The sequence below is a fragment of the Electrona antarctica genome, assembly GCF_951216825.1.
Source record: "Electrona antarctica genome assembly, chromosome: 8".
NCBI lineage: Eukaryota > Metazoa > Chordata > Actinopteri > Myctophiformes > Myctophidae > Electrona > Electrona antarctica.
The window spans coordinates 25,432,240-25,460,200 of NC_136789.1; the positions used below are offsets into that span (position 1 = coordinate 25,432,240).

At 40.4% G+C, this 27,961-nt stretch overlaps 1 protein-coding gene across 2 annotated transcripts in view; it reads right to left on the bottom strand.

The window, feature by feature from the left end:
* Positions 1-920: 920 nt before the first annotated feature.
* nectin3b (nectin cell adhesion molecule 3b) overlaps positions 921-27,961 on the bottom strand; it is a 33,816-nt gene continuing 6,775 nt past the window's right edge. The window contains exons 2-6 of one of the 2 annotated variants that reach the window (XM_079507681.1): positions 22,159-22,506; positions 20,701-21,000; positions 18,085-18,202; positions 8,522-8,673; positions 921-5,586 (exon numbers count right to left, since the gene is read on the bottom strand). In XM_079507681.1, coding sequence (XP_079363807.1) covers positions 4,943-5,586; positions 8,522-8,673; positions 18,085-18,202; positions 20,701-21,000; positions 22,159-22,506 — 1,562 coding nt within the window. In that variant the 3' untranslated portion in view covers positions 921-4,942. Of the gene's footprint in view, positions 5,587-8,521; positions 8,674-18,084; positions 18,203-20,700; positions 21,001-22,158; positions 22,510-27,961 lie in introns of both variants that reach the window. The other variant, XM_079507680.1, reaches the window with a different exon arrangement.

Genomic DNA, 27,961 nt, shown 5'->3' on the forward strand with positions numbered 1-27,961 from the left:
CTTGCAGCCAGGTAGAACCAGCAGCAAAGCCTTACAAGAAGACAGCCTCTGTCACCAGCCCCTGATGAGCTTGTTGCCATGGGGACAGAGTCAATGGGCTGGAGAGAGAGCGGGACGTTTGGGCCTCAGACAAACACTCAGCGTTTAATTTTACCAGCTGGTAGATACAGGGAGAAAGGCATGGGGTCCGATAGGTGGGGGTTCACGAAGGAGACTAGCTGTTTTAGTGGAGACTAGAGCGAGGGGAAATCCTGTCCTGTCACGAAACACAAAATCAGGACAGGACAACAGCAGGGGAGGGATGGAGGGGGGGGGAAGAATTCTGCTGAGAGGAGCGAAACACTCTGGGGATAAGTGAAGCATACAATCCAATTCTGACAAATGAAGAAACATATTGCTGCCCGTCATCATGCAGAAACCTTGCATTTCTATATTTCAATGAATGCCCTACTACAGTCAGTGTCACATAAAAGTAGCAAAAATATCCGATCTACAATGAGTCGCATCGCAATGTCTGGTTTTTTTATATAGATATTGAACCAATGAAAGTATTAACAAATGACTAGATCATATCTACATTGAATCCACTGGAACACGGGGCTCTTTTTATTTTTTTACAAACAGGGATTCCACCCGACAGCGACGATTTTATATACAGTACCTCCCTGTGGGATCAGGAGGGGCAGGGGGGTGGGTTGCTGTACTGGTTAAAGGCTGATTGATGCCTTGATGACAAGTGTGTCTCTTGACAAATAATATTTTCAACTGAATTAGGTGTCGACACATTGCTTTTTTTTCCCAGCTGAAAAGGTTATTTTTGTCTCACGACACGCTGAAGCATGGAGTAGGCTTTAGAGAACTGCAGGTGACGTCATTTCTAGAGGCACACCGAGCTGGGAAACATTCAGCAGGAACAGAACTCACAGGTGCTAAGGTGCTTTATTGAACAAAAGTATCTCAAAACTCTTTACAAAATAACGTGCCATTGTCATTACTGATACAGCTGTGTGATATATCTTTTTTTTTTTACTTTTAAACTAATTCTTTATATACAAAACACAAGGAGAAAGTGCTTTAATGTGAGACTGAAGTTAACCCTTCACTCTTACGCAGTCTGTTATGCAGACCAGGTTTGATCACCAAATGTAGCTACAGTAAGTACAGCATTTACCATCGTTCATGTTATTTTAGTTCTGCATCTGGAGTATCTGCATGCATTTGTTCTTGTTCATCCGTTCAAATAATGTTGACAAATTAATTGGTGTCATAACGACGAGTCAAGAACACAGAAATGGATATGGCATAGACGAGTTAAATGTCTTGAGGGAACTCAGAGACCAAAGGGTAGTGAAAACTCTAAAGGAAAAGAGACAAGAAGACAAACGCATTTCTTGGAAGCCAACCAAAACATGTTCCCATCATTACATACCTTAAAAAAAAAAGATATACAATAACAAATTAACCAAAATTAAAATGTCTGGGTTTCTAAGGCACCAGTGTTCATGTTTCTGAACCCCAAGCAGAAGAACTTCATGACTCCCTTCCAAGACTTTGCAACTAACACCCAGAGATAATGCCAACAGCGATAATGACAAACATAATATTGGCAAATTCGGAAAATGTCATTGTTATTAAGAATCAAGAACATGATCAGCATGTCTATTCTGACTTGAATCCATTATCACTGAACATGTCCTACTAAAATAACTGATTAATTAATTCTACTGTACTCAACAGTGCTTCACAGATGACACCACCACATACATTTAAGTATTTGGATTGCAATGTCTGCTTGAAGGTTACTCGTCAAAATTCAAATAAAATGCTAGTGCTCAATTCACTCCTCACAAAAAGAAAACTCCACTTTGATAACGGTTTCTGGGATATCTAATTGTTCTAAGGAATCTTTTCTCTCTACTTCAGGCTAGTCTGAAACGGTGTTTCAGTTGTCATTCATTAGCCAATAACACCATGTCTGATACACTACTGTCATAATACATACAATAAACATATTTTGGCATTTTAAAATACTGTATCTGATCATTCCATTATGGTTGGCACCTACTCACAAAACACTTGTGCATGTGAAAAAAGAAATACTGTTGAGTTTTCTTCTCCATGCAATCTACAAGTTTTTAAAAGTGTTTTTTTTACTACGTGAAATACAAATCCGTCTTTTCTTCTGCGGTTACCTAATCACAGAGGGCTAGAAATTAAATGTGGTTACAGACACCATCTATACTTTTATTTGCAAGTGCAATTACGATGTGATATATCAGATACCGTATACTGTAGGCCTACTATGGGTCTGATTTTCAAATACATCCAATTTGTGCAATAAAATAAAAACGGAGACATACAGTTGGAGGCCATCGATATTGTCCTTTTCTTTTTGCTGAGGTTTGCGTGATCTGCGCAAAAGGACAGTTAACCCATTTTGGGCGGGAACCCCTTTTGGTGTTTTAAACATTGTTATAATTTAGCTATTGAAAAATAGCAGATCTACAAAGCTCGTAGCGCGCCACTCGGTGGCGCGCTACGAGCTTTGTAGGTCTGCTATTTTTGAAAAATCGTGAAAATTTAGAAGGATTTTTTCAGGATTTAGAAGGATTTTTAAAAGTTTTGAGGTCAGGCCTAAATGGGTCAAATGATAAGGGACAATATCGGTGGCACCCAACTGTATCTCATTGAACATGAGGATCTTTCCCTCACTGTATTTACTGTATGATGAGGTTTAAGTAAAGGGCAACCAGCTACAGTATTTCTGGTAGGATACTAGGAATTAATGGATTCACTGTTGGAACAAATTATTACCCCCCCCCCCCCCCCCCCGCCTAGGAACCTAAGTTGCAACTATTACTGAAGGCCTAGCTAAACAGATACTCTAGAATTTACAAATACAATAATCTGTTGCTAGACAGCAGCAGGTGCATATTATCTAGTCACTAGATTCTAGTGGACCACAAGTGCTATGTAAAGTAAATGAATTAATCTTCTGCAAAGCATGAAACAAAACAAAAACAAACAAACTCACTTAAACCCTATATACAGTGCTTCATTGACCGCCAGGGCTCTGGTCCTCGTTTTCCCCTCTACATCAATTCTCTCACAACGTGCCGCGTTGCGTGCTTGTAGATTGGATTTCTTTGCCAGATGCTCGCCTTTTATGACATTCCCAGAATAAGGATGCGAGGGTTCAAGTGTTTAAGCTAGAAAGACTTAAGGGACCAACTTGTGTTTTGTCATGTCGAGTAACGACAGCATTTTCCCAGTGTGTTTGTATGTTAAGGCCAGACTGTGTGACAAATGACGTCTGTGGTTACATTTGAGTGGAGCAGCATACAGGCTGAGGCAGACCCCCAGTGGCTATTCACCCCCCCCCCCCCCCCCACTCTCATTTCAGCTAGTCTTATCTTTTCTTCTTCCCATCCCATCTCTCCTGGGGACGACAGCCTATAGGAGCCGAGGACACTGAATTACTCTCTCAAGGTTCTTCGTACTTTCTAGGGCATCATTTTCCAGGACATTTCCACGACATCACAGATCAAATTGACCAGTTGGCAAATTGACAAAGCGCCACATCATTGCAGCTTGTAGTGATTGCAAAAACACACACGTGTCTTTAACATGATGCATTTTTGCACCATCATTTGTGGCACCGCCAACAGCCTAACCAACTATTAAAATGGACCATAATTTCAGGCGATGAAATAACCTTAAAATGTATCTGCTTCTCCAGCTAATATTGTCACTGAACTAATGGGCGTCTGAATTTCATTCGTCAAACAATCTTTTCTCCAGGGACTAATTTCGGGAACACTTTTCAAATAAATGTGCAGTTTCATCGTCATTAAATACGCTACTGTTGACAAACTATAAAAAATAAAGGCCACAAAAAGTCCCCGATGTTCGATTACCTACCTCACGCATGTTTCAAGTTCATTTCTAACCGTACTGAAATGAATGGTAAAGCATACCACGAGTTGTAGCCAATGGGCTACACATGGCAGTGGTATGGTCCTTTTAGGCCAAAATAAACCAAACAGATCATCAGAACAGCTGGGGATTCACATTGTCAAGGGTCAGCAAACTCAGCAGTGATTCCTTCAGACCAAACACTCACTATGGTCGCCTCCTCATTTACACAACTGGATTGAAAATTCTCAGCGTGAAGAATGCCGCCACCAGACCACCACACATCCCTCCTATTGAACTGTATGCTAAACTCGACCGACAGGTGACAGCTGTGCCTCGGTTATGTTTTTGAGCCAAGCTCCCGTGATCTGTGAGGCCGGACTTCAGTCTAAAATACGCCAACACAACAAGCAGACTACTTCAAATTGTCTTTACCCCGCTGTTTTCCCCGACCACTGGCTTGGTGTATTTTAAGCTTTACACAGGTGGCTGTAGACTATAATTAGAGGGTAGCACAAGATTTCTCAAGCAAATCAGTGCAAGTTTTAGCAACACACACACACATACATAGCATAAGACGGTTTAAAAAAAAACAATTATACGTGATTTCAGTTAAGTAAATGAACTGACGTATACCAATAATTCAAAGTAAACTGCCAATCCTTCATTAACCATTACCTGAACTAAAGCAGACAGTAGTGCATGTGTGTTGTGCTTTAGTTCCAGCATCCAACACACAAACCTGCTAGTTTTACCCTTCCAACACGCAATTAGGGCATTGTCTTGTCTTGGGTCCATATAGTTTGGCAGTCCACTCTGGCCACACAAAGAATGAAATGTATATATATAAAAAAAATCAAGTATCAACCAGGCATCTTGAACAGATTAAAAACTACAGTTCTAGTGTGTGGGTGCGTGCAAGGGAGAGAAAAATCCCCCCGCCAAATAATAGATGAAATCCCTCCAATTCCTGTGGTCGTCATCTCCTTGGTTTAACAGTATCCATTTACGACTAAGTGGTAGTGGGTCAAACGTACCACTCTCTGCGGGAGATAACCGAACCGTCTGTATGGGAGACGTAGTCACCATCGGGACCACTGTCATAGCAGTCATCCGAAACGTAGGGGGAGCTGTTGCTCAGCGGTTTGGGAGAAGGAGGAGGGTATCGGGCATGTTTAGTAGTCCGCTGTGGACTGGAATAGTGTAATTTGTCATGGCGGTCATGATGGTGACCGTTCTGGTGGTGGTGACCGCTTTCCCTCATGGCCCTGGTGTAGCCGTTGGGAGAGTACTCCTCTCCGTCGTGGTTGCCCCACTCCTCTCGGTCGTGGTCCTGACGGGAAGAGCCGTTGCCGGTCTTGGTCGGGTGGAGCTCGTGCTGCTGGGTGGCGGGTGCCTTCTGGAGGTCGGACGGGCCCAAGTACTGCTTGGCGTAGTAGTTGCTGTGGAAGGTCTGCTGTTTCCGCAGGTAACAGATGCCTCCGAGAGACAGCAGCAGCAGCAGGAACAAGGCCCCGCCCACAGCCCCACCCACTACAGATCCCAGATTGCTCTCAGGGAGGGCTTGGAGCGTTGGGGAGCTGAGGAGGACCTGGCGCTTATCGTCCACTAAGGTGGAGGCAACGCCCGATAGGACAGGCGCAGTAATGGTGGAGGGCATGGTGGGAGGATCTAATGGAGGGAAGGAGGGAAGGAAGTAGAATGGGGTGGAAAAAAAGAGGGAGAAAGGAATTTGGGAGGGAAGGGAGGGGAGGGATGGACAGGCAGAAGAGTAGAGAATGTCAATGCCAACTACATCAGCATTTTCACTAAGAAGGGGTTGGTTGACATGAAAATACTAACATCAACTCAACTAACCAAGAATTAAACTACATGCTTACGATAGCCTTTGGTTTGCGTTGGCAACACATCCGAAATAAACAATCCTTTAAGTCTATGTTTATAGTGCATGCTTTAGTTATCTCTGCAGATCTGCACTTGGTCACCCTCAGTAGAAAGATGTCAGTAATTGCTTTTATTTGTTTTATTGCAGAAAAAACAGATACTAAATCCCTTTAATTGGATGGAATTCAAGTCCATTGCCTGATGCATAAACGAAAAGTCTGTGATCACTGAAGGAGGGTGCCATTTTATTTAATGTAAGGTTGTTAGTTAATGTAACGTTGCATGGAAACATCACAGCAAAATTCAAGGTTAAACAAAAGCAAACCAAAGGCGATAATGTGTTATTTGTACACAATTCAATAAACACATGGAAAACTATGAAAGGCCAGTGATGTAACCAGTGTTCCCTCAGAGTTGTCCGCGAAGCCACGGCAAGCTCCAGATATCCACAAATATAACCATAGAGGGAACACTGGATGCTACTGTATTGATCTAGTCTTATGGTCTTGTTTAAAATGTTTCAAAAAATTTTATGCATCTTGTCACAGTTTTCCACCATTGCATGTTCTGCTTTGTTTAGAAGTATAATCCATTTCAGTTGTACACTGTGATCAACTGTATATTGCAATCATTCCATTTTAAGGTGATTTTGATTTATAAACCATGGTTGTGTCTCTCCGACAATAGTTTCCTCTCATCTTTTGACTTGCAGATTTGATTTTTGAAAGCAGAAATGCAAAGTTGAAGAAATGCTAACTTTTCATGATGTCCCAATAATGCTATGGCAATATTAGAAATCACTTAATGTCTGCCACTATATTCATAAGTGCCTTAAGAGGAGCAGTTATGAGTATATACACACAACTGCAGATGCACAACCTGTTGTCAATGAGAATGTGGATAGGAAAAGGGGGTTCTGATGAAGGAGGAGGAAGAGGGTATTTCTAGTGTATGTTACTGGAGCACAGGAGGAAGTCTACCAAGAGATCTGGACAAAGAATAAAAGACTTTCATGTATAATTATGCATGTTTAATTTTATTTTATAAACAAAAGGCCCTTTAAATCAAACTCTAGGACTTATTTTACATTCGCTTACGCTTGTTCAAACAAACAATTCCACATGGTCGCTCCATCACTAGTGCCTTTTTCAGATGGCTTGACTTCCACGTTTTCTATCCCTTGTAAAATATGTAAATATGACTTGACTGCAGTGCTTACAACAAGACAATGGCTTGATGAATTTTCTTTTTTCCAGGTTCCCATGAGTTTTTGCAGAGTGCCATTGAGAGCCAATGACTATCGACAGTACAGTTGAATAAATCATGTCGCTGACATTACATGTTTGTCACAATGCAGAAGAGGAGAACAAGACTAGATTGGATTCTGGAGTCAGTGTCTTCGCCGTCTGTGACAGTCGCACATCATTTAATGCACGGCACAGAAAGGTATGATGAATTGAGTTCCAAATTCTTATACGTCATCATCATCTAAACCTTCTGGCACTCTGCACTATTTTGAGTGTGGAAAATCCCAGCTCGCTCAGACACCTACGTAGGCTAGCCTAAAAGAAACCTTTGGTATTTACACGTCAAATTTGACCCACTTCTACTATAAACTACACAGTCAGCATTAGTTGTCCAGCACAGGTGTAGCACAGCTGACTTAATGAGGCACGACAAGGCCTTGCAGGAAACCAACCTCAAAATAAACTGTCAGCATCAGGCTGACAACACCCAGAGCAGAGGGAACTCAACACACATAATAGGAAGGATGTTAGAAGTAATGGAAACGTGTAAAAGTGCACAGGGTTCTGCAAATTCTTTTTCCAAGCCAGATGTAAAAGCGGAAGATTCACATTTATTGCAGCAACATCATAAGATTGTGGTTTTTAGTTCAATTATTATGATACCATGCATAGTCGTATGCAAAAAAGAACACATACACCCAGGAGAGCAGCATCTTGTACATGCACACTTGCGCACAACCATACAGCTCATCTCAAAGGAAAAATATATAAGGATGATAAATAATAAATAGGAGTTGAAAAGAACTAGTGAATGTTTTATGAATCTGGGACATCATCTGAGGCTGGAGGCTTTTGCCTCTCGTTGCATGACACACACCGAAATAAGAGTGAAAAGAAGAGAGAGATGCAGCAGAGGATCACATCATACTCAGAGGTTCATTCAGGAGGAGCCGTTCCAGAGGCAAGAGGAGTGTAACAACACCTTAGGGACATGCTCATAATGCACAAACACAATCACATGCCAAGGAGAGAGAGCCAAAGAAAGACAATGACAGAGAGAGATAAAGAGAGAGGAGGGTGGTGGTGCCTTGTGGTCGACTTAAACATCAGCAGATGGGTTTAGCTGGTGAAATTCTCCTGTTGAACATCTGGAAACCTGGCGTTAATCAATGCGAATCAGCTTGTAAGTAATTAAGAATAAATCTAAGGGCCGGAAATAATCTGCACAAATTATAGCAGGAAAGAGTCTTGATAGGCTGTGGGTGTGTATCTGAATGTAACTCAACTCTGCATTTTTGTAAGTATGATGTAATACAACAATTGATGTAATACAACAATTCGCCAGGATGACATGTGCGTTTTTTGCCAATGGGTCTTCCTGAGGGAGGGGAATGCAGTCAGCCGTTTTACAGACCACAGCTCTTCCTGAGGGAAGGGGATGCAGTCAGCCGTTTACAGACTGCATTCGGACTCACCTTGTATTAGGATGCGTACATCTCTGCTGCGAAGGTTTACGTCATTAGCCGCCTCACACCTGTAAACCCCCGAATCATTCCGCTGGAGCGGCCGCAGGAACAGCAACGTGTTGTTGACCACTTCAACACCTTCTGGCATTTCACCGTCCAGTCTGGGATACACATCAAACGCGTTCAGTTACACATACAGTATGCATGATGTACACAATAGGGAAACTTTGACAGGAAAAGACTCGCTCACCGTATAGAAAATAGAAGTAAAACTCCTTAAACTGAGACTTAGGAAAATATCTTTTCTTTATTTTAACATGCTCATAAAGTGCTCGTGCTCAAAGTGCAATTAAAAAGCAAACGTTTCGAAACGTTTGCTTTTTAATTGCACTTTGAGCTCGCTACCATTAGCCTGGTATCCAGCCTGCTTCGCTACGTTCGGCGGATTTTTTTTTCTCTCTTCGCTTATCAGTCTGGAAAGCCTCCCATTGGGAGGTTTTGCAGAACTACACTAGAACTACATATGTTACGTAGTCAACGTCGTTGCTGATTGGATGTTGTTCCAACGAATGAGAGTAGCGTTAGGCAACCTACGTCATCAGCCAGCGCCACCCTCCATGCTTTTCACACTGTTGTAGCTGCGCTTTGCTATGACGTCTCACTGGTGCTTTGTCCCGCCCCGCACCACAGACCAATCAGAAGCCACGTTAGGTTTCGAAGCTTTTGGCATGTCCCGCCTCCCTTGGAGATAGGAGGCTTTCCAGACTGATAAGCGAAGAGAGAAAAAAAAATCCGCCGAACGTAGCGAAGCAGGCTGGATACCAGGCTACGCTACCATAGTCACGTTTGGAAAGAAAAAGGACGAAGAAAGGCGCAACAGTTTTCTCAGTGCTGATGTACACAATTAGTGCGGCGGTTAAGCTCATATATGGAAGGTATTGTGCATTTTATGACTAAAGCATGAAACTTTCAGAATATCATCTACACACCCCAAGGTTTGATTTCAGACGTGGAACCACTTTCTGACTGACCTCTGGTGACCTTGAGGGGTCATTGACCTCAGAATTGCATTTTTGCACGTTTTGCTCCATTATTTGCCACTATAATAATTATTTATGTTTGTTAAATGGAAGTTTTGTTCTAATGAATGACAACTTAAACCCCAATAGTCTACAGAGATGGTGAATCATGTCAACTTTTATGATATAAAGGTTATGACATTGTAATAACATTAAAAACATCTAGGAGAGCAGTTAAGCTCATATGGAAGGTATTGTGCATTTTACAACTAAAGCATGACACTTTCTACAGTGCTAGCCCAATAAAATAAAGATGCAGCTCTTCACACAGCTACAAAAAGGACTGTATGAAGAGGTATAAGGAATTGGTGGAGATGGTCAAAGCCAAGAAAGCTGCACAGGAGCTTTTGGCAGCGAAGAGTAAAAAATGACAAGAACCACAGAAGAGATAGTTGTCGTTATTTTAACATTATTGTATTGGTCTTAATTTTTTTTAATTAAGTTATGGAAGAAAAAAATACAGAGACTTGATTGATGAGTTTGTTTGGTTTTTATATCCAATGAATATCGTTACAGTATATTCAAAGGTGCTATAGGGCATAGCAGTGGTGGCCATTTTCTGGTTCCATCGCTCTGGATTAAGAGCGTCTGCTAAATGCCTAAATTGTAATCCAGACTCCATTCATTTTCTGGTTCCATCCATCCAGACCCCATTCATTTTTCACATATAGAGATTTACAAACAATATATATCAATCATTCTAAGCCTATGTAATCAAGCCATCATCCTGGTAATTAATTACCATAAATTCTGTGAAAAACAAATGAAAAAACCTCAAAACAAATGCTATTATATAGGCTAATAGTATATTATATAATTAAATATTTAAAAATAAATCACAGAATCAAATGTTTTATCGTCATGATTCAGTAGGGTCCTGGATGGCTTGATTCTATAGGCTTATTCATTTTTTATATAAATATTCGTAGAAATCTCTATGGGAAAAAAACAATGGCTGCCAATGCTACTGTAAGCCCTATTCATCTCATGATTTTGGGGGCAGTATATGGCGAGCGTTCAGGGTTCATATGTTTTGGGGGAAGTAACTGTTGGATACTCTTAAACCTCTTATACCAGGTGGCAGGAATTTAAGGAGATGTTGGTAGATAATATGGTACCATTTCTGTCATAACACTTGCTACCAGTGACATCGATGGAGAATCCAAGCTAATATAAACTGAAGACTTTATATTTTTTGAAAGTTGGCTATTATACTGTAGAAGTCATTGTTCTCACATTATTACAAAATCAAATTAAAACATTTAAATGTTCGAAATGAACAAACCTGCCTACCGACAATGTCACCGGTAGGCAAGTCTCTGAACTGTCCACAGCCCTACTCTGAGACACAGACTGAGTGGACAAAAATTGTACCATAATGAGCACTAGTGAGTTCACTTAGAACCACAACCTCACACTCAATGGTCTTTTACCACTATCTTCATCATCTCTCTCCTCATTTCCTTCAACCTCTACATCTTCTTTGTCTTCATCTTTGTGTATTAGACCTTATATTAATCATATTGGAAAATTCTGTTTTCTGCTTCAATTAGGTTATTGCTGCTCAAGGCCGTCAGACCTTTGAGGTCAGGGGATTAAGGGTCTTGCTTATGTATACCTCAACACATTGCCGGGGCATGGAATTGAACCTGGGACCTTCTGTTTCACAGGTGGCTCATTCAGCTATGGCCATCCTTCTTGTGAATGTGTTGTAGAAGTTCCAACAGGAACTGTATTGAGAGACTAGGCATGGTACTTTCTCACGGGGTAGGAGAGTAAGGAGACAGTATCACATTGACATCCTATTGACATCCTAACAGGAAGGAGGACAATCACAAGCATCTGATAACACTCGATGCCTGGTTTTATCACAGACATGTTCATCAATGTTCCAATGCAGCCAATGCATGACATCAGAGTGTGCATCAGGCCTTGCTTTCAGATTCCAAGACGTCCGATCTACCTCTTGAGCCACTGCTGCCCCGTCACTCCACTGGATTAGACATGTCATAAAATAGGCCGAAAGACGAATTATTATATACTTTATGCAAATTATGCAAATAAGGAACAATTTCATAATTTAGTTATGGCAAGAGATTAATTTATGTAACATAATATAGATGTAGACTCTAAAACAACCTTGGTACGTTGACTAAAAGCAATAACACTGTATAGCTAATTCCTAATTTGTACCTATGTTTTACATAATTTATACCAATTATGCTAATGAAGAAAGGGTGTATGACTTCACCATAATAACAGATGAATTTCTGGATATCACAAACATAGACTTTCACTCTTAAGTCACCTTTCAAAGTTAAATGGATGCAAAATGATAGCTATTTCCAGTTAATTTGCTCATTAAGCAATTGATTTGCTCATTATGCTAATTACTCAAAATGTCCTTGTTAGATAAATTCTGACATGTTGTTTACACGTCATGTCAAGTTGGCCATTCCATCATATTCTGTTGGTTAACACATATAGAACTTTGGGCCCAGACCGTGTTCCATATAGGTCATATGTTGTCATCTTGCCCTTTTATCATCATTTTACTCATAGCCTACTGCCTGTTTACACAGGGTGGTTCATCTTATCCTTTATATTATTTTATCATACTTATATTATGGATTTCCTGACGCCACATTCAGATTTAATATCTTATATCTTGTTTACTCCTTATTCGGTCTCCATACTGTCTGTCCCCAGTCAAGTAAACTTGCCATAATGAAAGGTCTATTTTGATTCGAGACTACATGTATTTGACCTTGATGCCTAGTGAGAAAAGAGATAGCTGCTCAGTGGGAGTCAGGGAGTGTTTCTCTCTGTCGAAAGTTCACAGTGCAGGGAAAGTTATCAACAGGTTGCCTGGCAACGCCAGCGTCCACGCTCTCCCGGCTTGAGGCGACATCAATGATACCAGTCTCATCATCCATGTGCTGGTCCAATGAGTGCTCGACAACCAGCGCCACCGTGGGATATTGCGGAAATGAACTATCTATTCAGCCAATGAACGTTTATCAACAACTGACGTCAGATGCAGTATAAGCCAGGGACATACTGTGAAGAGGAGTTCAGGTTCAGTTCGGATCCATATTGGAACAATTGAATACTCTAAATTATAGTGATGTATTGTACTATTATTATTATTATCTGAACCATGTAGCACATTCTCTATGTAAATTGACTTTATTACCTACTAAAAATTACAGTTAAAACCTTAAACGTCCTCTCAGAACTTTATTTCGTCTGTCTCCAATTCGTTTTTAAGGTATCCTTCTATTTTTTATGGTACCGTGGCTGTCATTCAAGATTTAAAGGGCTATCCACTCATTTGTAAGGTAAATACAGCACGGTATTTGGTCTCCCTGCTGGGTTATTGAAGGTATATATATATTTACAGTCCTTTCTAATTAACATTACAGTATAGATATAATTTATTTTTATCCTTTAAATGGCCTTTCTCGCCATCTTTCCAACAAATTGATCCTTGGGTCACCGGATTTTTATACGCAACAAATTGGTCTTCGATCCTTCCCTTATCTTAAATTTATGCAACAGTCCTACATATAACTTTTTGTAAACAATCATCATCTGAAGCCTATAGATGACAGTTCAATCATAAAAGTTTAAAGGAAACAACATTTATGGGTTTAACATGGGTCCTATGGCGGTTTACAGCAAGTTCCAGATGTAAATTCAGAAGTGTTTCCACGTCTAAAAACAAACTTAATGGTATATAGAAACACTGTAGAAAGTGTCATGCTTTAGTCATAACATGCACAATACCTTCCATATATGAGCTTAACCGCCGCACTCTCTCTCTCCGCAATCTCTCTCTCCTAGATGTTTTTAATGTTATAACAATGTAATAACATTTATATCATAAAAGTTGACATGATTCACCATCTCTGTAGACTATTGGGGTTTAAGTTGTCATTCATTAGAACAAAACTTCCATTTAACAAACAAAATAATGGAGCAAAACGTGCAAAAATGCAATTCTGAGGTCAATGACCCCTCAAGGTCACCAGAGGTCAGTCAGAAAGTGGTTCCACGTCTGAAATCAAACCTTGGGGTGTGTAGATGATATTCTGAAAGTTTCATGCTTTAGTCATAAAATGCACAATTGGTTTGGTTATCCGCCGCACTAAATATGCACTTTCTGGTTGATACCAGTCTGCAGCAGAACATTATCACAGATCCACACTACTTTTTATTTGTTTTTAAGTGTGTGTGTGTGTGTGTGTGTGTGTGTGTGTGTGTGTGTGTGTGTGTGTGTGTGTGTGTGTGTGTTTTTTTGTGCCAACTTTTGTTGTTGCAACTCTAAGTCGGCTGTACGTGATCCATGCAGACAGTCACAGCTGGTATTCTAAGGGCTTGGCTGACTACGCTTCGGTCCAGAGCTCCACTTCGCTGCCATCTCACTGCTATTTCTGCCACTGAAGAAAGGACAGCTTTTTACCTCAAAATACTGACATTTCTATATAATGTTTGAATTGTTAAAAAGAAAACATAAATCAGGCCTTTTTAGCTTTTATTCAATGGAGGAACTGGGATTTGTTTGGCAACTTGTTTCTAAAATTCTAAATAACCTGTTTTAACTGTGCCATGTAGGGATGTACCAATATTTCTTGGCCGATACTGATGTAAATCCTTTGATTGTGCACAGATTTGAGTGTGCAGAGCCTTCCTTTATTTTTTTCTTCATTATACCTTTGTGACTCCAGCACCTCACTTAAGTTTTTTCAGCAGATGAGCTGTGTTTTTTTTTATACATTTTTGTCCCATTTTTTAAATAACAATTTAGCCGATAGCCGATACTGATAATGATATTTGTATTCGTTAATTAGTTATTATTTCCAGATTTTGGGCAGGGAAACAAATATATCTTATAACTGTTCAGAATCTACAACTTGGTAGGCTGCAGAGAAGTGAACCTTTCAAGCCTGTTTTCTCAACTCGCTGTTTTCTGCAACAACAACCAATACGTCAATTTGAAGCTACGATTCCCTGCTTTCATATGACATGAAAAAACGAAAAAAATCCAATGGCAGTCTCTCTCAGTCAAATTTGGTCACAAATGTCACAAGGTACACAATACTCAATAACAAAATGACAACATTTAACCACTTAAAAGTTAAACCTATATATTTTGTTCGAATAATAGCCCATATCTCATCAAAATGTGACATGTTGCTTATACAGTAGATTGACATTTTTGCCAAATAGTCCCCCCATTTCTGCCATATGGTCACCAAATAGTCCCCCCATTTCTGCCATATGGTCACCAAATAGTCCCCCCATTTCTGCCATATGGTCACCTAAAGTATTTTCCTAAATGTTAGTCTATAAAAATTATGACATGCCAAGAATAGGGATGTTATAGAGCTGTGCATGTCTCTGTGAGAAATTGCCACCGGGAGTGGCTAAGAAGGTAGATGGGTCGTCTGGGAATTAGATGGTCCCCGTTTGAACCTGGCTCCCCCTGGCACCGTGCATCACAATGTCCTTGAGCAACACACTGAACCCAAACTCCTCCCGATAAGCACCATGGCACATTGAAAGGCTGGCTGCCTCTGCCATTGGTTTGATGAGGAAAAGTTTGACCGTGAGGCATACATTGTAGAGCCCTTTCTGTAGTCAGAACACTACTGTAGAAAAGCTCTATCCATGTATGCAGTGTAAATGTACTAATAACAATAGTTACAAGGTCAGAAGGTCTAAGTGAAGACATCTTGAGACTCATATATCACATCATATAAAGGCAAACGATGGCCGCACAAGTGATGCATACATACTGTACAACTGTGGTACAATATGTAATTATACCACAGTTCCTCCTCAACGCTACTATGCCACTTTTATATTTAGAAACCAAATAACAGCTTCATTTGTCATCCTTTTAGAAAATATATAAAATGATCTCGTTTATGCAGGTAGTCAGGAGGGCCTGCTTTCTTATAAATAATTGTAGTGAAATCGTTTGGGATATATCTATAATTTTTAAACTGCCATATTTGGTAACTGTTTTATGAAAGCAATAACTCAACGTCTGGCATGTCATAAGTTATTACTTAAATATTCATTTGGCACCCTACCATCTTTCCTGCCCAGTTGGGAAGAATATTTACAGGGGTTGTAGCAGTTAAACTGAAGATAATGAAAAATATAAAATGTCTAATAAAAGCAGTATTAAATACAATAAATACATTCATTATGCATGAATCATCTTTTGACAATCACAAAAAATATAATAGCTGGTGCAACAAACCACTCCCACATACATTAAGAAATAAACCATATCTCCATATCCAGCAGGCTAGCTGATGCATGTAACATACATGATTAATGGCCCCTACAGACTGTAGGAGTTTTAAAGTTGTTGGCGAGTCATCGAGTCGTTAAGTATTTCACACTGCAGGAGTCGTTTTTTGTAAATCGGGTGTCATATCTTTGTGGCTTTCACACTAAACGATTGATAGCAGACAAGGGATCACACACTGCAAGAGTTCTCCAAGATGCGATCCGGACCAGACCCGATACATTCCAATTCATATTGACATCTCACGTACATGGAGGATGCCGTGATACACACACACACGGCGAAATGATTGTGATAGCCTAGTAACCTACGTGCGCTATAGCGAGACAGGACGTTAAAAGAAAAAAGTCCAAAATGTTGCACTGCCGTTGATTCCGCTGCGATTTTATCAACATTATTCAAGTGAGATGCAGACTATTTAACAGCAATATTGGGCTAATATAGCTACCAATATGTATGACACTTGGATTTACCCAAGGAATAAAATGTTATATATTATCAATCGATACAGACAGACTTTACTTTCTGTCTGTGAACAGTGAGCACATCTTTCCTGTGCTCTCATTGGCTGCAATACAGACCTTCTCGTGTGCAGACACAACCCCGTTCGTACTGTATGATGTCCAGTCGGCGAGAGAGGCAAATATCAAACTTGCTAGATATTCAGAAACGGTCGGGAAGGCGTCGCCTTTTTTTTTTATGGGCGCTGGATCTTCTCGCCGATCCTTTCACACACAGCGAGCAAAACCTCTGCGATCAAAGCCCGATCTTGCGTCAGATCGGGAGTTGTCGGTGAGCGCAAAAAAAGATCCGCGACAGCAAAATCGGAGCAAATATCGTGCAGTGTGTAGGGGCCATTACAGGGAGGCAGCCTTGTGCGTCAGGCTTACACATCCAATAGAAAAGCCAGTAGCATTACTGTAGCGTAGCATTGGGAAACGTACTTACTTCAATGTGAAACGCTACAAGTGATTAAATATGTACAACAAAATTCAGGAGTCAGAGTAGATTCTCCTCCACCCCCCCCCCCCCCCCCCAAAGGAATTTGTACACAGTGCTGCCAACACAAATAGCTGCCTCACACACTGCATGTTTCCAGTTTATGTGTGGTAAATGTGTGGTAAATGCTGGGTGCTTGTTTTTGTTTTTTGAAGCAAATACAGTCTAGTTCTGCAGATGAACATCTATGGTAAGTAGAAAATGCACTGTAGAGTTCTCTGCTCAGTATTACTTTTACTCAATTAACCCATTTAGGCCTGACCTCGAAATTAAAAAAGAAATCTTCTAAATCCTCCAGTTTTCTGAAATAAATATTTTCACGATTTTTCAAAAATAGGAGACCTACAAGCTCGTAGCGCGCCACTCGGTGGCGCGCTACGAGCTTGTAGGTCTGCTATTTTTCAATAGCTAAATTATAACATAATGTTTAAAACACCAAAAGGGGTTCCCACCCAAAATTGGTTAAGCTTCTGCCATGTCTTTTCAGCCGGAAGTCTTATTTTGAAGACCATTAAAGCGGCTATAAGCAATATCTTTTCAGAATTTCTCAATTTTTATTTTTAGTATTCAGACAGCCAGCAATGGGTAAAACGCTCCCAAAACAAATGTAGTCTCTGTGACACATCTAGGGGCCATAATCTGCATTCAAAGATTTTCCTAGAAGCTTTGTCATTGGTCGATTTGCCTGTCTACTTACTGATTGGCTAGTCATTTCAGCAGGGTTTTTTTTTTCGACCAATCACTCACAAAGCTTATAGGAAAATCTTTGAATGCAGATTGTGGCCCCTAGAGGCGTCACAGAAACAAAATTTGTTTGGGACCGTTTTACTCATTGCTGGCTGACTGAATACCAAAAAACAAAAACAAAAAAGGTAATTACATTTTTGACATATTATTGCTTAAAGCTACTCTAAATCCCGGGAGTAAAACCAGAATTAAAATCCAACTGTGTAACGTATCTCGCGATCGTTCTTTAATTTAACGTTTTGTGTTGTCCTTTTGGCATAGTTTTAGTTTACTGTAGTGATGTACCGTTACCGTGCTAATAAAGTATCAATCAATCATAATAAATCAAACAAACAAACAGTTACACAGTGGTTTGTTATCATGTTATTACTTGGCTTTGAAATTATTCTTCCAAGAACTACTCTCAAAAGTACCAGACGCACCTGATCCATCTGAAGTGATTGGCCGGCGGGTTCGCGTTGGCTTTGCAGGTCAGCTGGACATGCTCGCGGCCCACATGCCAATCTCCATCATATCCCACAACTGAGATATCAGGGGCAACTGCAATACAGACGGGCAATAGATGGAAAGTGTGAGACGTGCCAGCGGGATGTAAGCCAGACTTCCTCCATACAAGCATGAGCACGCACACGCACACACACACCATATGCTATGTACGTAACTGCAGTAGTCAACCAAAGAGGATGTCACCAAGGTGACCTTTGAATATCATTGTTCGTCGGGCAGAAACCTTGCGTCGCCATAACATTGTTTTTTTTCTGTAAATTAAGTGGCCAGTTTCATCACGCAAAAGTAGCAAAAAAATACTTCATCTACAAGCACAATCACATCACACATTAGCATGTAGATGTGCCATTTTCTCAACTTTTCATAAAATATTTTTGAAAGTAAAAGTGGCCAAGTCTTATTTAACAATTTCAAAAGTATTTACAGAATACAAATAACTACTTTGGATTCGATTGGAAGTGGAACACAGGTTATTCTTTCAAATTTCCTGAAAAAAAAAAGATACATTTTAGACATACAAGGTTTCCATTCGACAGTGACATCATTTCATAGATGTATCTGCTATGACACCCTGTCAATAGTTCCAAGTCAAACATACTGCAAACACTGGTTGACAGCATCCTGTAATATCTTTGTGTGGAAAGGGGCCAAGTAATCATTATTTTGTTCATGAAAAATATTATTTTGCTCGGATAAAAACAAGTTGCATGACTGTCAGCGTTTGTGACATTCCAACATGACATAAGAGATCCAATGCAGCAGTGGATCCTCATCATGACATAAGACATCCAATGCAGCAGTGGACCCTCAGTCAGGACTTGTGCCCAAACAAGGTCCCGTAACATGACGGCAGGGTAACTGCAGGGTATTAACTAAGAACATGATCTAAGACAGCACAGCCTTCACTAGCCAGGTTTCCAGATCAGTTGGAAACATTCAAAACAAAAGAGCTGTTATACTGAATAAAGTGGTGGTCTGTTATATTTTATTTTCCATGGCATAATCAACCAACCATTTGGCTTTGTTGCCGGGTATGTAGAATCTTAATATCAAAATGTTTGTTCATTCGTTCATGGATTTACTTAAAATATTTTTGTTTTTGTTTGGTTGTCAAGGATTGACAACTGTCTTAAGCCAATTAGAGAGAGCATGCTAGATGAGCTCTCGTCGATAGAATGTACACTTTGGTCAGTTAAGGGCTCACATACTGTAGCAAGATCTATCGACACACAAAAAGCTGAGGAAATACAGACACAGGGGAAAAAGAAAATACAAGAACAGAAGACCTGCACTTTGGCATAAAAAAGTAGCAATTAAAATCCTCCTCCAAGAAGGAAACACTAACAATTACATTTTAGATCTGTGCAATGTTAGAAGAAAAAAGTCTTTCCTTATGCACACCTACAGCAGACAGGTGCGTCAGATAACTGGAACTGGAGAAGTAGAGAAAAAAGGCATCATCAGCCTGATGAAGGTCTGAACGACCGCAACGTTGCTCAATAAATCTAATTCTGCAAGTGAAGACAGTGTGCGGGATCCATTTTTTCTCTACTAGCTCTGTGCAATGGACTTTTTCCATTCCAGTATGCTGATCTGTTTTCTATTACAATACAACAAAACAGCTGCCAATTAATGAAAATGTCGCATTTAGTTTTCCAACAGAACTTGGGATGGCTCGATGACGTACCAACTCAATCAACTTAAAAAGGTCAATGATGTGGCAACAAGTCATAGGCCATACATGTATTGTATATTATACATACACATCATGGACCATTTTCCTGTTAATGGTTTTAATTTGAGAATTTGTGTTTTGTTTACATTTTCTTCACAGTAAACATAGTTTACATTACCACACTTTCATGAAAGACATGATTAAGTCACGATTAAGTCATGAATTTAGTTTGAAGATTTTTGGCTCAACTTCTCAAATCAGTTCATTCTTTACAATGCATTAAAAAAAAAAAGGAGGAAGCAATTTTCAATTCTCTGTAAGTTCATACCGTAACTGAATGGAATCCAATTGTTTCCCCAAAAATCAAGTGAGCATGCATTGGAAAATGGAAACATTAAGTAAAGCATGAGTAACATTCAACGACTAAACAGGGTGTCATTTCGGTAAGGTCCTTTTAACCCATTTAGACCCGAGGACGATTCAAAACATTTAGACAGTTTTCTGAAAATCCTATGTTTCTGTCAGTGGTGCTCAACCTTTTTCATGTCAAAGACCCCTAGAATTATCTGTATTTGGTCGTGGACCACCATCTGAAAATATGTAGTTCCAGGGACCTCCCAGAGGCAAAGATTTGAGTTAAAAAGTTTGCTCTGGAAGAATATATATTCAAAGATTTGCGCCACATTTTCATGATTTTTCAAAAATAGCAGACCTACAAGCTCGTAGCGCGGCACTCGGTGCCGCGCTATGAGCTTGTAGATCTGCTATTTTTCAATAGCTAAAGTGCAACATAATGCTTAAGACACCAAAAGGGGTTCCCACCCAAAATGGATTAAGACGAAACAAAAAAACTCACACTGCACGTTGAGTTTGTAAGGGATCCTGAAGTCGTTCTGCAGTGCCTGGTGGCGCACCACACAGGTCAGAGTGTGTCCCTGGATATGGCGGGTGGGCTGCCACAGGTAGCGCACCTGCGTGCTGGTGGTGCCGTTGGGCTCGTCGAACAGCTGCACCTCGGACTGGCCGAACAAGTTGGACTCCCAGGAGACCTCGGCGGGGGGGCGGGCCCGCTCTGCAATGCAGGTGGCCACCACGGACTCATTACCTCCGTCGATCAGGGCTGCCGATCCTGCTGACACGTAGACCTTGGGCTCCACTAAGATCCACAAAGACAGTTGGGGGAAGGGGAGGGGGGGGATAAATAAATACCGTATAGGTTATACAAATTGATGGTCCTTTGAAATGTTCCCAGGCTTCATTCACGCTTTTTCTAAGCATGCAGTAGCAGCAGAGACGATTTCTGCAATTTTCTCTTTCTCTCGCAGTTTTGTGCACCAAATTTTAGCGAGGGAGAGAGAGAGACAGTGTGTGTGTGTGTGTGTGTGGGGGTGTGTGTGTGTGTCTGTGTTCCCACAGTTCTCCTTGACAGGGGAGTCTCTCACCAGTGAAACAAAATCAACAAAGTCAAACATACCCAACACTGCCATTATTCTTCCATCTCTAAATCAACCCGTTTCTTTACATTTACAACCCTGCTTTTACCTCTAAATTCTCCTGTTACATTGCCTAGACACGAGGGATTCTGCAGGGGTGCGCAGGGACACTTCTTTTTTTTATTGTTGGCTAAAACTTCAATTTAGCCAATATTTCACCGGCTAGTCCAGAAAGAAAATGTATAAGAATGACTACTGTATTCAGATCATAGGTTTCATTGTCTCCACTGGCACAGTGACAGTTCTAGTAGAATTCTTTACTTAATCCAATAATCCAACAACTAAACACTTCTGTTGTGGGGGACTCTGGAACTAAATATTTTCAAATTGGGTCCGCAGACCAATATTCATATCAAGTTGGAACAACTAGCTGTTTTTCTATTCATTCCCCTCTTCATTTGGTCCTAATCTTTCTCAGACTCAGTGCCAGTGCTGAGTACAACATTACCATACAACTATTGACTCCAGACACAAGTCATTTGACTTGCGTCTGGACATCAATCATACAGAAAGATACAAAATGTACAGCATTTCCATAAATGGAACTGCTGTTTGCAATGCACTTTATTCTCATTTGGTGACTAATTGTGACTAATGGGGCTTAAACAAGCCACATAAAAGTAAATAGGAAATACCTTTTGGACTGGATATGTTGGGTTTAATAGATGCGTTGGATTAATGTATTTACTTGTACCATTTTATTTATTAATTTTTAATTATTTGTATATTGTCTATCTCATCGGTTCAACATCCAGACACTCATGCATGACACTATGCATGTACATGGACACAGAAGCACCAACGGACACGTAAACACTTACCAAGCACAGCAACAGTGGTGGAGGCCTGTGCGTTCCCCAGAGGGAAAGTAGCCACCTTGCAGGTGTAAACTCCGATGTCAGAGAAACCCACCTCCTCCAGGACAATGGTAGCATCATAAGGCGAGGGCGATCGGAAATGCAGACGGCGGGTATACTCTGGTGGAATGGAGATGCCAAACTGGGGGTGGTAGACTGCCACTGTGACTGAGCCAGAGGGCAGACGGCGCTCCCATGAGCTCTGGGTGAGACTGAGGTTCGAGTCCACCTCAACCCTGCATTCCAATGTCACATTCTTCCCCAACACAGCATTCACCTTCTGAGGCACCAGCACTTGATTGCTCCATACACCTGCTGAACAAACACGTTCATTTACAACCAGGCACTCAAAACATAATTTGTCACGTTTCAGTTAAAACAATCAAATAGGAGTGAAATTATTAATTTACAACCAGGCACTCAAAACATAATTTGTCACGTTTCAGTTAAAACAATCAAATGAGTGAAATTATTAATTTACAACCAGGCACTCAAAACGTCATTTGTCACGTTTCAGTTAAAACAATCAAATAGGAGTGAAATTATTAATCAAAGAGTTATCAAATATTATAAGTTTAGTGCTGTATCATGTAAGCATGTCTAATCTGTGCAATTTCATTAAAATAACAATGTTTGACCTTGTTCCTGGTTTTCCCAAAAGGAAAATAAAAACAGGAATTATGTTTTTGACTGCTGGGGAAACTCATTAAACACAGGGCAACAGATCATTTTAAATGCTGGAAATAAAAATGTGAAGAAACCATTTGAGAATTTCGCAATCTTAAACAATCAATCAGTGTTGTTAACTTTGAACAGCTAAATCTCCCCTACCCCCAAATTTCCCATACTCAAGGTTGTGATGTCAGGAGCGGAAATAGTTTTTATACTTGTATATCTCTGCTGTCTGGAAGAAACCACTCAACTCCAAAATGTTCATTTTTCAGTAAATAAAAAAAACATCCAGCTCAAGCGGAGTTGGGAGGTTTTTGTCAAAGCGCTTTTTAATACTTTTCATTACACACACACACACACACACACACACACACACACACACACACACACACACACACACACACACACACACACACACACACACACACACACACACACACACACACACACACACACACACACACACACACACACACACACACACACACACACACACACACACACACACACACACACACACACACACACACACACACACACACACAGAGACAGAAAGGGTGTTCAATAGCACTGACTTATGAAGAGAGAAAAAAAGATGGCCAAACGGATGGAGTTAGCTGGTTTGGCAGATAGTTTGAGCATCCAATGGAGTTGGAGTCGATAGAATTGATTTATATAAATGGAGTTAGGCGACAGTTGAACTGGTTCCAGAGCATTGCAAAGAGTTAGTTTTGAATGCAAGACAATTATTACTATGTACTCATTGTACTGTACATAGTCAAACACCAAGTACTGTCAATACAGTAGTACATCTATCTTCTTCCTCCATTCATGTCTCAATTCTTCAATTGCATTCTGCTACAACACCCGCCATTGCATTCTGCTACATATACACCCGCCATTTTAAGTCATAATTTTCATAAAATTATGCAAAGCAACCAATAATATTGTTGTCTAGAAATATGATAGTGTTATACATGATACTAAGTATGCATGATCTTCAGTTGTCCCTTAAAGTTATCTGATGCCCTACCTTAAGGCCTAAAGTGAATTCAAGATGTCCATTTAAGGTTCGGATAACATGCGTTATGATTTACAAACATTTATACATGATTTTAAGGTTTAAATGATAGCATATAGCAATATAGTAATCAAATAAAAATTATTAAAAAAATATATATTATGAAAGTAATCGTTGCTGTAGTTGCAGCTCCAAACCTCATACAAGTTTAGTACTTTCACACTATGCGCTTCCAACTGAAATCCACACAGGTGATGTTGCTCAATCAAATACTACACAGCTGTGTGTGACTGATGTGCACCGAGATATACTACAATACATTTAAAAGCTCACATTTCTGTTGCTCACTGCTCCCAACTTGAATTCAGAAATAAATAAATAAAAAGAAAACGAGCAGGAGTTAAAACGTACTGTCTGTCTCCAGATATAAGTTTGACCACCACCATCTACTGCAACTTGTCAATAACATACATGACTGGTCTCTTTAAAGCTGTGAACTGGGCTGAGAGGGAGGAGAGTACAGGGGACAGAGAAACGGAAAGGGAATGATGTGTTTTAACACGATGAAGTCATCGGTGAGAGAAGAGAAATAAGGTCAAAGGGATGAAAAAGCAACAGTGTGATTATGGTACCGCATCAAACAGGAATTAACCCATTTTGACCTGAGATCAGATTCTAAAAATGTCTTCTACATCCTGACAGTTTTCTGAAAAAGCTATGTTTCTATGTCAGTCGTTCTTCGATTTTTCAGAAATAGCAGACCTACAAGCTCGTAGCGCGCCACTCGGTGGCGCGCTATGAGCTTGTAGATCTGCTATTTTTCAATAGCTAAAGCATAACATAATGCTAACACCAAAAGGGGTTCCCACCCAAAATGGGTTAAAACGGAAACGTACAAAATGGGTTAAAACGGAAACGTACAGTATCACCAAGATTCCAAAATAAAAAATAAAAAATGAGTGAGTCAAGTTAATAAAAGCACAACAACCCTGCTAAACCCCTCAACGTTATCACTAATTGCAACAAGCTGCCAGTGGGAACACGTCATCGTAAATCAAAACCTGCCACATTGCTTGGCAACCGACCGAAATATTTCTATTGTTGTTTTGCCAACAACTGCTTTGTCCCTGGTCCAATCTCCCACCAAGAAAATATAGCACCCCACAATACTAAACGTCCACAAACCACTGACCAAAACCCAGCCATTCCATTTAATGGACAAGTTCTGAATTTGAACAAGCAAGCCTCTAATTTTGTTTTTTAAATTGGATTTCAGTTGAGTTTGTTAGTCATCTCCCAGACAAGTTGTTAAAAGTATGTAGATACTATATGCAGATTTACTTAAACTGCATAATAACTACATACAAGCATTGATTATTATGCCAATACGTCTAAACTTCAGAACGAAATTATTAACCCTAAATCTGATCTCTCCCTCTCTCACAATAGACAGACAGCAAGGCGCAGTGGCGTGCACAGATAGACACTAGGGGGTGCTAGAGACCTTTTGGCAATGTACTCTTTAGGAAAAAAAACAAAAAGGTTTTATTTATTTTTATTTTTTTGTACAGTTACACTGTACAGTATGTGGACCATGGTAACATTGATCAATTCTTGATAAAAAGCTTCCAATATATTATTTAGGCCCCACAATCTATAAATCTCACTATTAAGGCAACCGGCCGGTTCCACGCGCTGCACAAAGTGCCCTTTTTTTCCACTTGAGCACCTGCCTCTCTAAATGTCTGTGCACGTCACTGGCAAGGCGGATTGATTATAGAGTATAGATATAAGCAGACTTCAGGTGAACTGAACTTAGAATGGTATGCTGGGGGTCACATCTGACACCATGACTGCTAGTCAGCTATCACTGTAGATAATAATTGATGAATTGTGTAAAACCACATTTGACCCAAGGTCGGACTTCAGCTCTCTAGTTCCTAGCTCCTCAAAAGTAGTTCAAAGACTACAGCGGGCAGATATTTTTCATAAGGAAAAAGTGTAAAAAGTGTGTGTAAAAAGTGTATTTATCATATTACCAAAAGTGTAATAATTAACTGTCAAACTTAACAAATGTTATTTACAATACCCGTCAACCACACTGTGATCAACCTATTAATCAAAAGGATTAATGGCGTGCAGCTATTTTAGGGACCTGGCTGAAACCTAATGAAGGTCTTCGGACTGAAACGTTAGGTTTCCCCTTACAGCATATTTCTTTTCACTTGAAGACAGTGTGTGGGAGCTTTTCTTATGTATAGGGAGAACCTTCCTAACATGGCACAGACAAGGGAGACTGGTCATACAACCAACGGTCACGTGAAATAGGGAAAATTGCCTATGAACTCACTTTGCGACACAATGTGAGCTTTTGGATTTATCGGTACTACTGGATAAAAAATAAAAAAACACACCTTTGTGAAGTGAGGGGCACTCTTATCATCGTACATCATCATGACATTACATGTCGATTTGCTATGACGTACATTCTCCATTCATTGTCAATGGGAATTTAATCTTTGTGTAGGTAATTCTACCAATCAATATTAAAACTGTATGCTACTAGTTTGTCTTACACACACACCTTAAATTGGAACGACAAAATGCAATCTAGCATCCCCAAAGTAGATTATAAAGACTAAATGTAGCATCCCCCAAGGTATATAAATCCTAGGCTGTTTGAACTAACTGGAGATAAAGTAGCTGAATGGGTAGACAGGACACCTGGGAAACCAAAGATCCCCGGTTTACATCCAGGCCCTGCCTATGTTGAAGTGTCCCTGGCAAGAAGACACTTTACCCCTAACTGCTCCCCGGGTGCTGTCCCCGTAGGGCCACTGCTCCAGATACTTTACGGCCACGCTACACCAGGCTTTTCTCGCACGTTTACCCTAAACGCGCGGCTCGCGCGTGCGTTTTTGAAAATAGGACTGGACCTAAATTCATCGCACATGTTTAGGGTAAACGCGCGCGTTTTGTGCGCGAAAAGCCTGGTGTAGCGTGGCCGTTATTGGTGTAAATGCAGAGGACACATTTTATGTGAAAATATAACAGTGACAAACACCCCTAAGGAGTGGGCACATTATTGTGATTATTATAAAATCCTCCCTTTGTGAAGCATATGGAGGGAGTTCCTCCTGTTTTGAAACAGTGTTCAGTTGAAACACTCTACAGTGACAGCTTGGAACTTTTGAGGAGTACAACCTTACATAAGCTTGTCCTGATTTCCTCCCCTGCCCAGAAAATGATCAAATGATGAAGGCAATAAAATCCTGTGGCAATGCTTAATTCATACTACATCATACAATGTTGTCATTTGCCGATCTGCAAGCTCACAACGCGTTGCATCATCAGATCATAAAGTATAGATCGGGTTTAGTGTGTCTCATCATCCTGAAAGAAAATAGTGTAGACATTTATCCAATCTGCGCATAGCAGATAGAACACCACCATCATGACACACACACACACACACACACACACACACACACACACACACACACACACACACACACACACACACACACACACACACACACACACACACACACACACACACACACACACACACACACACACACACACACACACACACACACACACACACACACACACACACACACACACACACACACACACACACACACACAATGTCCTGGTAGCAAGGACACATCATTCCCACTGGAAGCGCCACTACACAGTCCCAGTGCCACTTTCATGCACACCGCTCATGCAGTAACCATGAATGTCTTATTAAAAGTGCAAAGAACATACACCGTGTTGGTGCAGTAGGATGGGCTTGGGCATGCGTGTTAACTTCTAGAAAAGTGCCCTTATTTTTACCCCCCAAGTCAGAACCAGCCGTACCGTTTCTGCTGTACAGGCTTGTGATTGGACAATGATTTCAGGGCCAAACTCAAATGCATCACTACTGATGGAAACACAGACATCTTGCGGCACTTTAAAAAAAATGTTTCAATGCTAAATGTATTGGTCCAAGACAAGTAACTATGTACTAATAATGACTGAGTGATGTGCAAAATGTTAGGAAGGTTAATAGTTTTATTCAAAGTG